The sequence below is a fragment of the Lipophrys pholis genome (genome assembly GCF_963383615.2).
Source record: "Lipophrys pholis genome assembly, chromosome: 9".
NCBI classification, from domain to species: domain Eukaryota; kingdom Metazoa; phylum Chordata; class Actinopteri; order Blenniiformes; family Blenniidae; genus Lipophrys; species Lipophrys pholis.
Window position 1 is genome coordinate 20784520 of NC_137639.1, and position 12727 is coordinate 20797246.

At 43.6% G+C, this 12727-nt stretch overlaps 1 protein-coding gene across 2 annotated transcripts in view; it reads right to left on the reverse strand.

Annotated features, from left to right (window-relative positions):
* The window catches only part of erfl3 (Ets2 repressor factor like 3), a 49908-nt gene that overhangs the window by 11451 nt on the left and 25730 nt on the right, over nucleotides 1-12727 (reverse strand). For both annotated transcript variants that reach the window (XM_080471680.1, XM_080471679.1), the window contains exon 2: nucleotides 1623-1857. In XM_080471680.1, the coding sequence (XP_080327806.1) occupies nucleotides 1623-1857 (235 nt within the window). The remainder of the gene's footprint in view (nucleotides 1-1622; nucleotides 1858-12727) is intronic.

Here is a 12727-nt window from a genome sequence, read left to right on the forward strand (position 1 = left end):
TTGATTTGTTGAGTTTGTTTGTTGGTCTTTAACTGGTTGGTCTTTGCGTTTTAAATTTTTCCCCAAATCATATCATATTAACATGAAGCTGTCATGACATTTCCAACATTAAAATGACAGTTTTGGTGAGTTTCAGCTCACTAAATTAATCAATTAATAAACTAAACTTATGATAATAACCTCAAAAATATTCATGTAAACACAAAAAATGATGAGCATTTACGTTACCATGACAATGAATGAAAAACATTCTAAAAATCACAGTTTTATGGGCTTTGAACGAGGCTCGCCGCCTAACTGTGTCACCATCATAATGTTGTAATGGGCTTTGGACATAACTTTAACCATGCGGTGTCAAGGTGTAACTGGCCAACTGGGTGAGTGTTGTAACTCCACTTGGAGACGATCTGAAAATAAACTTGTCCAGGTCAACACTACATGAAGTTAATGAGGTCACCTTTCGCAACCATAAAGGTTCTTGCGCATGCACTGCTTCCAGGGGTTTTAGTGTCTGCTGTAGTATTAAGAAAAGGGCATTTCAATAGTTTATTAGTGCAGACTAGTAAATGCACGACTTATCCACCAGACCCACATTTCTACTCGCTGTTGTGCTACAAAAAGACGGCCTTATTTCCATCTCACCGTCCTCTTTTATATACAGTATTTTGCACACTGGCCAGGAGAACTTAAGTCACGACAAATGCATCCCCCGCAAACAGGTTTAGACCTTTGAAATGTTCCCCATTATCTCCAGCTGTGGACCAGCTCATGTTTTCCTTTCCTGAGTCATTTCACAGATTCAAAAACTCATCTGAGGGATGTTGGAAGTGTTAAATCACAGAAATACCCCAAATTCAACCCACACCCAAGAGTTCTTTTGGGTGTGAAGTGACTCATCACAAATAAGTTTAAAAAAAGGATTTCCTTTTCCATTAGTGACCTGTTTTTTAAAGCGCCAGGGAACTCTCACTTTTAAGGCAAAACTTCAAGCTGCCACCTTGTTAACTCGCAGCAACTATGGGAAGCATAACATTCTAAATCTCTCTTGGACTTTATGATCCACGCAGTACATACACACACCTGAACGTTCCATTAATCATATTTCCTAATGATACAATCAAGAATAAACAAAAGGGAGTTGCCCTCTCTCTCCACACAACAGCGTAACTCCTAAGTTGAAAGTGGAAATAGTGAGCAAACAAAACTAATTTGTGTGATATGATGGTGGAATCTCAGTGAATTCGTCATTCTGATGGAGCGTTTACAGTTTGGTTTACATGGTAAATGTTGATGAGGATAAAGAGATGCTTAATATGTTCAGATTTGAGCAGTTGCAATAAAGATATGTTTGGAGTTAAATGTTAATAATGGGCTAATAACCATGAACGGTAAATTGATTTCACTTATATTCCCTCATTCACACAAAAAAGGTGGCACCTGCCATGAAAGACGCTCAGTCCATCCACTGGGAGCAGTTTGGGGTTCAGTGTTTTGCTGAAGAACACTTCAACATATGGACAGATGGGGGATTGGACCTGTAACCTTCCAACTGAGTCACAGCTGTCCAGTGAACACACATTCTCACAGACATCCAATTCAGCCAAGTTTCTCCGTCTGCATACCTCAATGCTCTGCTCAGCTTGTCGTAGTTCATCTGGGGTTTACACTTTCTGGCCCCCCAGAGGCGGGCCACCTCATCTGGGTCCTTGATGACAAACTCGCCGTAGTCCCCCTGCCAGGCAATGACGTCATGATATTCTTCTTTTCTGAGCAGCTCCAGGATGAAGTGCCACAGCTGGATCTGTCTGGACCCGGGACTCGACTCTGGTTTGTAGGCCCATTCTGGGAAAGCGAACCCTGTAATGTAAAGATAAGAAAAGCAGAGGGTTAGGACGAGATGTTTGAGTTCTGCCAGGAACAGTAAATAATCCTGTAGAAAACAATAAAAGTCAAATCTTTTTTTTTGGGGGGGGGGGCATGTAAATGTAACTCAAGCTCACAGAGTAAACTCTTTTATCTCTGTGGAGAAACTCAGACTATAAAAACTTGTTTGAAGGAAGAAAAGAAAAAGACTGGGATATGATTACATTTAGCAGACGGCATTTGCTTCAGGTGACTGTTCTAAAAGAGAAAAGAGGATTATAGGTGTCTGGCCAAGTATAGATCAATTACAGCAGTACAGCTCAGTACACGAAGCGGACTGTCCCCTTTCAATCTTCACGTGGCAGAGAGCTACTTTAATGACTCTCCCAGTTTGTTTGTTTTTGCTGCATTTCCTTAAAATTTCCCAGCCTGAATTAAACTAGTTGCTCAGCTTACTCTCGACCACTCTATCTTACGGACATTACTGAAGTGCAGGAGGAAGGGCAGCGAAAAGAACAGAGAGAAGAGACGCTAAGGCAAGAGATGTCAAAGACAACCACATTAAAAGCACCTCGACATGCCTCAGTCTGCAGGGCGAGCTTCTCGAATCAATTAGACTAATAAAGTCGGGGGAGGTTTTGGATCACCAGTGGAACTACCACACCAAAGGTTGTAGTGAAAAAACCAAAAACCTTTCCACCTCTCCTCCACCTCTTTCCTCTCATGCAGTCATTCTTTCCTCCAAGCGGAGGAAAACAACATGTCTCCTGTCTATCCCTTCATCTCTCGCCGCCCGCTGCTCGAAGGAAACGCACAGCAAAGAGACGCAGAATGAGAACGTGGGCGCGGGTATATGACTGTTTGCATGAGCATGTGTGCGCCCAAATGTACAAGTTGGAGAAGAGTTTTGTGTGCGTGTTTGAAAATGTTTGTGCAAGTCTCCCACTAACATTCTGTTAGCCTGGGTGGTCAGGAAAATTTGACACGATTGAGCAAAACAGACTATCGCTGTAATATTTAGTCACATATCACTTGGACTGGATGTTACTTCACCAAGAATCATTCTCATCGTTCCGACAGATGCACGAGTGAGGAGGTTGTCTCAACAGAGATGGAGCATCCACTCAGCTCAAGTGTCACTTAATGCCCAATTCATCCTGCATTTAGATATTTTTGCTGCAGTTAATGTAGAAAGTCTCATACATAAAATTGTGTGGAAACTGAAATCTATGTAATGTGACTCATATTGAACTAAATTGATGGTGCATTAGGTATTTTGTTAACATTACATCATCCGCAATTAGATTTTTTTTTCCATTTAGAACTATAGGACTGTTCTAAAATGCAACATAGCAATATAAAAAAAACCCTCTTTGAAATCAATAAAGAGTCAAATCGCCAGGTTTCTGACACTAATGAGTTTCGGGGCTATTCATTCCAGGTATATTGTTTTACAAGGGACAGGAGGCTCTGTTTTTAAACACACTCAGCTCATTTTATTTCTGCTCCGAAACAGCATGGAAAGACATATAACGCCAGCATGGAGCCCGTGTTTGCCATGTGCAAATGCACAGCATGCAAGTGGCAGCAGAGGAAATGAGACAAGCTGGGCGGGAGGTTGGTTAACAAACAGCGCAAATCATGAGATTATGATGTGCAGGCCTGTCAATGGATTTGCTGGATGACCGCCCGAGGCAAAGATAGATAGCCTGATAATCCCTTCCGCACTAGCCCGCTCGCACTACCCAGTCAGTGTTGTGTAACAGTAAATAACGTCTGTGAAGCATCTACAAATCTATATGTGTTGTGGCGGCTGAAACTTTTCATTAACTTAAGCAAGTACCTAACAAGTGTCTTCAGGTTTAAAAATAGCGTGGCAGGAAAACTAATCTGTCTATGTGTCTTCTTACTCATCGAATGTAGGCTACCAGCCATTTCTCAGCACCTTTTTTCGGTTGTTTTCCTCCACAGCGATGTATCTGCCAGGCATGGTCAATGAATCACTCAGTAGTCCCACCTACTCAAGAGTCATGTTGTGATAGAAAATAAAGATTTATAGATACCTCAAACTATGTAGGAGATGCCTACACAATTTCCATCCCCAAACTCCAGACAGGATCTTATTAGCGCCGAACATTATGCACATAGCAGGTGGCCGACAGCAGCTGTGCAGGCAGCCACTTTTCTTTAAACTAAAGATTATTGTTCCTTATAACAAACATGGCAATGTGTGAAATAACCATGGGTGTAAAAACTGCAAACTGTCTCATCTGCGTCTGTATTTTTCTCAGACTTTCCAGGCCTGCATATGTAGGTAGCAGTTAACATGCAAATGTCACTACCATTTTATTTCCTTCCTCTTTTCCCACCCTCCTCCTCTTCCCCTGTCAAACATTCAAACAAACACTTGTGGCAGATCTAACCTTAAATGAACCACGGCCACAGGGGAGCAGACTGGGGGCTATCATGAACACAGAAACCTCCAGAGCATGCTTGAGCGTGCAATAATTACAAAAAAATAAGAAATAAATAAGAGTCACCCATACGCACTCCTCCACCAGACAACGGCACAGTCTTTCCAGATAAGAGAAAATTACTTTTGAGTGTCAAAACAAGCCATGCTGAGAGGTGGTTGGTCAAATCCCCAAGCAGGCTAAAATGAATAAACGCGTGTTGTTGACTGTATCTTAACTACTCATCCTGGAGTGCTGCTGTCAAAAGGAGAAAAGCTCCAGTGAAGCTACTCAGAGGGGTACAGTAAAGGCTTGTTTGTACCGGCTGCGTAACTCTTTGTAAATAGTATGAAGTAAAACCAAATAAAGTCACAACTCATTTAGGGCGGATTTGTCAGGTCAGTGTCTGTGAAGATGCATACATTAATTTCACTGAGGAAGAAAGTTACTATACTAATGCAGCACATATTAATTCACCAAGTGAAAGTAATCTTTTCAAAATACCGGAAATGACACCTGATCTGCAGTCTGCAGCACGAGTGTTACACAAACATGTCAGAGGAATTTATAGTGTGCGACTGTGAAAAATTATTTCAGTGCTCCATTGCAAATGTCTCGAGTTCTGACGCTCTCATTAGCAAACCCCACATACAAAACTATCAGGGGATCCACTTCCAATACTGACTCAGGCTGAGTTCAGTCTACGTTTCTTTGTCAAGATCCTTTTTCCCACCAAGGACTTTTTCTGATTATTATGAAGCATCACTGTGGAGGATTAGTATTCTCACAAGAGTACAAAATACACTGTCGTCTCACTGTTGTGCTCTGTATTCTGTTGCTGACTGTGAGGTGTTAATGGTTTCATTAGGTTCCAATAGTGGATCAGGTAATGTAAGTAAAGTGTTAGTATGAACTGTGGAACAAAAATACATCAATGGTATTGCTGTGGTGCTGCACGGTACCACAATATTCTCGTGAATATCTCTGTTCTGATTGCAGGGTGAGGGCACTTTTTAGTTGGAGTTTGCATGGTTCCTCTGTGCATCTCCAGTTTTCTCCCACATTCGAAACTTTGGTGTATCTGAATAGTGTTCTAGTCTTTCCTGCCCAGGGCACACCCTTCCTTTCACCCTAAGGGGAAGCTGGATAGTGTATGAGTAGATAAATGAATGGGTTATTATAACTATGTTTGTACTATTTATACATGCCTCATATTTTCTTTTTAATGGGCATCGGTGCATCTAACATTCAGTTAGGCCCGGCTATCCTCCGTCATCAGCAGCATCACTAAGTGCAATGGTCAGGTGTATATTTACAGTACAGGTACAAAGTACATTGACGTGCCAGAGTGTTCTTTACTCTGCATAAATCTGTCAAAACCTGTACATGAAAAGCTCACATGATATGTATACTTTCCTGTTTAGAGACGGAACAAAAGTGACTTCTTTTATTTGACCGTGTGCATGCATGGTGTGTGCGTGCATGTGTGTGTGTGCCAGACACAGTGAGGATTATGTTTAGAGGAATGCTGAGAGCAAGAACAGGTGTCTTTGTCCTTCTATCCAACCAGAGCGCAGGCCAGGCGGAGCTGTCCTGACTCACGTTGGATCAGCTATCAGACACAAGCGCACTGATCTGTTTCATCAGACCTGTATACCCGATAGGAGCATTTCAGCGAGGAATTTTTGGAATCTGTAAGTGTGTTGAGGATTCAAAGTGTGGGAAGCTGCATGCCTGGATGAAGAACGCAGAGTGAGCGGCTGCGGGAAGCCTCGCAAAGTGTGACCTAACCCCCACCACCACACTTAACCTCTCTGACCTCGACTCTCCCCGTTTGGCTCCTTTCCACCCTTACCCCCCTCCTCCCTCCCTGGGGAGACACCAGATAGCCATTACAGCATGCATGCACAAGCCATGCGCACGCACGCACTTACGCACAGACACACACACACACACACACACACACACTTGCACTGCATAAATAATGTAGAAACTGGTGTGGAGGGCTGACGATAGGGGTGCGCCTAATCTCTGCCCTGGGACACGAGAGAGAGAGAGAGAGAGAGAGAGAGAGAGAGAGAGAGAGAGAGAGAGAGAGAGAGAGAGAGAGAGAGAGAGAGAGAGAGAGAGAGAGAGAGAGAGAGAGAGAGAGAGAGAGAGAGAGAGAGAGAGAGAGAGAGAGAGAGAGAGAGAGAGAGAGAGAGAGAGAGAGAGAGAGAGGGTGAGTGCAAGTGCGTCAAGAAGAGTGTGTGTGTATGTGTGTTGGGACAAGTGAGGGGCAGGTGGTAGAAAGTGATGCAAAGGGGATGAAGAGGAGGAGGGGTGGAGGGAGAGAGGGAGTGAAAGACAAGAAGGGAAGACGAGATGGGGTGAGCTCTAGGACAAGCGGAGAACAGAGAAAAGAAAGTAGGTGAAAAAGAAACCGGGGAGGGAGATCTGGAAACAAGAGTGGGAAGACAGAGAAAGAGAGACAATGGCTTAGAGTGGGAGAAGAGAGAGGGGGAGGATGGATGGAGGGAAGGAGCAGGAGGAGGGGGATTAAGGGAGCGATGAGATCATAGCTCGTCTGGTAGTCTGTTGTCATCCAGGTCAGATTGCTTATCCCCCCCCACATCTCCTCCTTCTTCACTCTCCTCCTGCTCCTCCTCCCCCTCCTCCACTCACAGAGTGCGGATGCCTCTTTTCCTCTGTGTGATCTTGGTGGCAGGCCACTAGCAGACTTCTAACACAACTGTTATTCCAGCTATCTGTGCGGCTCACCAGGCCAACAATGACCTCCACTCTCTCACACACATGGCAAAAAAAGTGGAGGGCCTGAGGAGATGAAAGCAATCGAATGAGAGAGGAGAGAGAGAGAGAGAGAGAGAGAGAGAGAGAGAGAGAGAGAGAGAGAGAGAGAGAGAGAGAGAGAGAGAGAGAGAGAGAGAGAGAAATGACAAAAGGCTCCAGCAGATGAACGAGCCGAGATGGAGTGAAAGGAGAGACAAACTTCGAGGTCGATATTGCTCTGAGTTTATGGACGCTGCAACTTAGTAGTTCATTATTCATTGCAGGTTTAGATTGTCTCTTTTTTCATCTAAGACAACACTGCTACTGACTGTCATTAACAGACACAACTTTACTTGAAAGCTGAAACAGGAAGTAAATCAGCCATTTAGCAGCTTCCTCAGAAAAAAAAATACAAAACCCTTTCCACCTTCAGGCTCTCAGGTGTCACAATGTGCTGTTTTTCTTGAATTATGGCTGTTTGAAAGTACCCTGTGGATGTTGTGAGCAGAAATATGCTTGAACAAAGGGATGCACACATGAACCATGTTCCTGTGGTGTGCATCATTCTTTTTCACAAAGGTAGTGTGCTGTACATAACACTGTATAAAGGAGTAGAAAATAACCGAGTGCTGCAAACAAGCACAACAAATCAGTAAAACAAACAAACAAACAAACTCCACCAGATACTTTTACCAGTTGGTGAATAGAAATTTTAAGATGTTTTCTTTCCTCTTAGAATCTGACAACTGCATAATCAATTAATTGAGGAAATCATCTCCCGATTAATATTTGATGACTACAGCGGCCGAAAAAAATGAGTAGCTGGATAAACGGCCTTGAACTGAAGTGCCATGGAGGGCAAGGGCTGATGGGAAGGAGGCAGAGACAGACGGGCAGTCAGACAAAGTAGCAGAGTGAGAAAAAAAAGATGAGGAGAGAATCCCAGAGCTGCGAGTACTACTCAGCAGCAAATCAACTGACAGGTCCGTGCCAAACTAACAGCCAAGTTGCAAACTCAGGGTTTTTATACAGGTCCAGGGCCTCTGAACAGCCATTAGCGGCAGCTGGCTGGCACCGTACTACTTTAACCCAACTCAGCTTTAACGTGGATGTGGGAAAGTAGTGTAAGAGTGTGTGTCTATGTGTCTAAGTGTGTAGGTGTGCGCTTAGACTTGGGGGGGGGGGGGGGGGGGGTCCACAGTCGGCTCAAAGAGTCTGTAAAAGCACTAAAAACTGAAATGACAGTCAGTATTTGTCCATGGTATATTCATACGCAAGTATACATAGCCTTGTCTTTGTCACAGCTGCTCGGATGAGAGAAACAGCCTGAAGCGCTGAGCGGGGGGAACAGAGACGACAGAAACACAAGACAAGAGGTGGACGGGTGGGATGGAGGGATAATAAAAGGCTGGAGGGTGAGACACAGAAAGTAAGAGTGAAAGAGGAGGGTGGGCTCCACAGGAGGAGGAGGAGGAGGGTAATCAGAGCCCATATGCCTGAATCCCAAAGTGTCTGGACTCTTCCCACCAAGTCCATTAAAAATTCATTAGGCCAATAGGAGAGGAAGACTGGAGAGCGAGACACACGGAGAGAAAGACAGGGGCACGGCAAAGTGACAAAAAAGTAAAGAAAGAGAAAGTACATTGATGGGAAACGAACAGGCAAGGTGGCTTAATGTAAAAATGATTAAATCCTGCTATTTCTTTACAGGTTTTTCAACACATGAGCGTCTGGGGGAAAAAAAAAAAAAAAAAAAAAAGAGTTCAAGAATTACAAGCCGCAGCATGTTGTTGACACATACACCTGAATGTAGGCTCCTTGACGTGTGAGGGAAAAACAAGTAGGGCTCCAGGAATCATTGATCGACAGGACAAATACTTTCCTAACAATAAACAGATGTAACGCCTGAAGTGTGCGCTTCAAGGAAACGTCTATCACATTCTCCCCACAATTACAAACAACATTTACAAACTGTTTGATTAACAAGTCCACAAGCATTTCTCACAGAAAGGTTGGAAAGTCAGCAAATATTGACATTTGACAGACTGGAAATACCTGGATTTTGGTAGAAAAATGATTTATCTGTATATTTAGCTAAATAACTTGATCCACTTCCTGCAAATCCACCCAATTCTCCGAATCCATCGTAAGTTAAGAACTGCTTGATTCAACATTGATTTGTAAGTAAACTATATGACAGATTTCATTTGTCACATTGCTGCTGCTCGCGGTCTTTCCGGCAGTAGAAAGAAATTTATGTGAAAAGCTGTGGTGGAGACACGTGCAGAACACTTCCATTCAATTTCACAGGCCTTATTCTTTTCCTACAGCAGGATTTGCTTTTGCTCGTGTACGAGCTGGAGATCGGCGCGGTTTTGCGGTAACATGCAGAGAAGATTCCCTTGTCGGGAAATAATCTTCCAGAGAATTGCAGCTTGTTGTGGAGACTCGAGATAGAGGCTAATTTTCCTTGAAGGCTCTTGCTGGAGGTCTCGGCTGAGTCAAGAGCATTCATGACCTGCGCTTCACCTGGGTGCCACAAGGGGTTAAACACGCATCACACACAAAAACATGTAAGCCTGGAAGGCTGCTCAACTATTCTTGGAGGTCAATGCAGTTTACTATTTCTATAGGCTTTTACTTGCTGCCATATAGCCGCAGACAGAAGTGACAGAGAAAGAGAGAGAAAGAGCAAGAGAGAAGAGAGTGCTTTGTGGCCTTGGAGTGGCCAAAAATAGCGCCAAACACAGTTACACACACTGGGGTTATTGTTCAACAGTAGGAGGGCAGTAAAGGGAGTGAGAGAGGGCAGAACAAACACACACAACAAAGATGGGAAGAAGAGGTGAAGCACAGAAGTACTGAAGGAGGGCACAAGTGAGACAAAGAATGAGGAGGACGTGATGCAAGATGAACAACTTGGTCTCTCGGTTCAGTGCAGTATCGGGCGTCTTCCAGTGAACAGACCCGACGTCTCTTCCTGGAAATTGAGGGGAGGAGCGAGTGGGTGAGAGTGAGCGAACGAGAGAGAGAGAAAAAAGAAGTGTGTCTCCACAGCGATCCTTTCCTCCAGAACAAGCCCCTATCCTGCAGCCCTCCTCATCTAGTTTACATGAGCAACTGCTCAACATGGTTCAAACAGCCATGATGAGAACAATACTGTGGCTCATGAACCGACGACGCATTGTTATAAATCAACTGATTGATTTGGTTGTTTCCAGGAGAAAACACTAGGTAATCTGACCAAATGTTGACAATTCTCTCTGATTAAATTGGCCCTATCCGATTGAAAGGAAGTGTGTGACCTTGTTGTTGATCCAATCAGTCCAAGCAAACGGCACATCAGATTGCTTCCAACGGTCAGCACTTTGCGGACGTATCGGTTACGTATGTCACTCTGTGACGCTTTACGTGAGGTGTCTTTAAAAAGAATGCTGGGGTTTGAGAAATACTGACAGGCTTCTGGTTAAATCTGGATGCGGGATCATGTGTGCACGTCACAAACATCACTGTGAAAACATGATGGAATTGATCCACTGACTGAATGAGATGATATTCTTGGTGCAAATTAATCACTTCATTAAGTATGCATGTAAAAGGAACAATCTGAGAATTCAATCAGATTGACAGAAAAGAGAGCATAAGCTCATGATTTAGTCACACACATATCTGCACTGTATGACTTAAAATGATTCTTTAAATCATTATTGTGATAAGTATAGGTTATGATTTAAAAAGTACAATACAAACAACACAAGATCTTATAAAAATATCTATTCTTTTCAATTTGTTTCAAATTTGTGAGCTGCACCTGTACCATGGATCAAGGGACTGATTGTCAGTGTTCATTTTCAGGTTAAAACCCTTTATTAAACCATTGTCCCAGTGTGGTTGTGAAGAGTTTAGCCAATCAAACAATTTTTCTAAAATGTGGGTAAATCAGGCAATATAAGTGGTCCAAAAGTTGCATGATCTGCTGCTAGGAGACTAGAACTTTTAAAACAATGGTACTTAATTAAGTGATTATTTGATCATCTTCGAGCTGTCCTTTGATTTCTAAAGAGGCTTTGCGTGTTGGTGGAAGCTCACGTTGAGGCTGTGCAGCACATGGGCACCAAACCAGGGGACGTCTAAACACACCACAGATCACTAGTAACACAAACACACAGAACATAGAAGCTCCCCCAAAACAACAACTTTCCAGCCATTTCACACATGAAATGTCAGACACACACACACACACACACAGCCCTGAGGCGGTACACCTGACAGCGCTCTCAGGTGGGCTGGACAACTGGACTCCTCTCAGTGTAATCACACTCATAAACAAGCCTGGTGGGAGGGGGTGTGTGTTCGTGTGTGTTCCCCAGAGTGTGTTAAGAAGAGCAAAATAATATTGTCGACGAGAGAAGAGTCCCGTTGGTCTCAGGGCGCTCTTAGGTATATTTACTCTCACCAAAGTGACATGCTGCTCCCAGGACATCATCCTCTCTCCTCAGACAGACACACACACACACACACACACACACACACACACACACACACACACACACACACACACACACACACACACACACACACACACACACACACACACACACACACACACACACACACACACACACACACACACACACACACACACACACACACACACACACACACACACACACACACACACACACACACACACACACACACACACACACACACACACACACACACACACACACACACACACACACACACACACACACACACACACACACACACACACACACACACACACACACACACACACACACACACACACACACACACACACACACACACACACACACACACACACACACACACACACACACACACACACACACACACACACACACACACACACACACACACACACACACACACACACACACACACACACACACACACACACACACACACACACACACACACACACACACACACACACACACACACACACACACACACACACACACACACACACACACACACACACACACACACACACACACACACACACACACACACACACACACACACACACACACACACACACACACACACACACACACACACACACACACACACACACACACACACACACACACACACACACACACACGTAATGTACATGTTGGACTGGAACAGGTTTACAATTCTACTAAAGCTTTAGAACACAACATTTTGAAAATTTGCAACTGCATACTTTGTGAGTGCAAGGATTTCTTTAAAGTTTCAATAGCTGAGGTTTTGGGTAATTTAACCAATCTGGAACTCTATGTTAAAGACATTTTCCAACATAAATCCTTTGAAAAATGTTTGTCACGCTGTTTATGTGAAGATGAATGAAAGCAGGATTATTTCGACATGAATCAAAAAATTATCAGAAAAAGTCACATGTTTGCGTTGACTGTACCTTCATCAGAGTACGCGAAAGCTGGAGATAATAATAGAAGTTAAGAACGAGTAACAGTTATACAACATTTTCCAATCTTCACGTGTCCTCTGACTTTTGGCAAAGATTTCACTACTTCTTTTGTATATTTATGATAAAATGTTGACAACAATTTGGTTACTGCTGTGTGGGAGATGTGTTAAGGTCTTTGGCA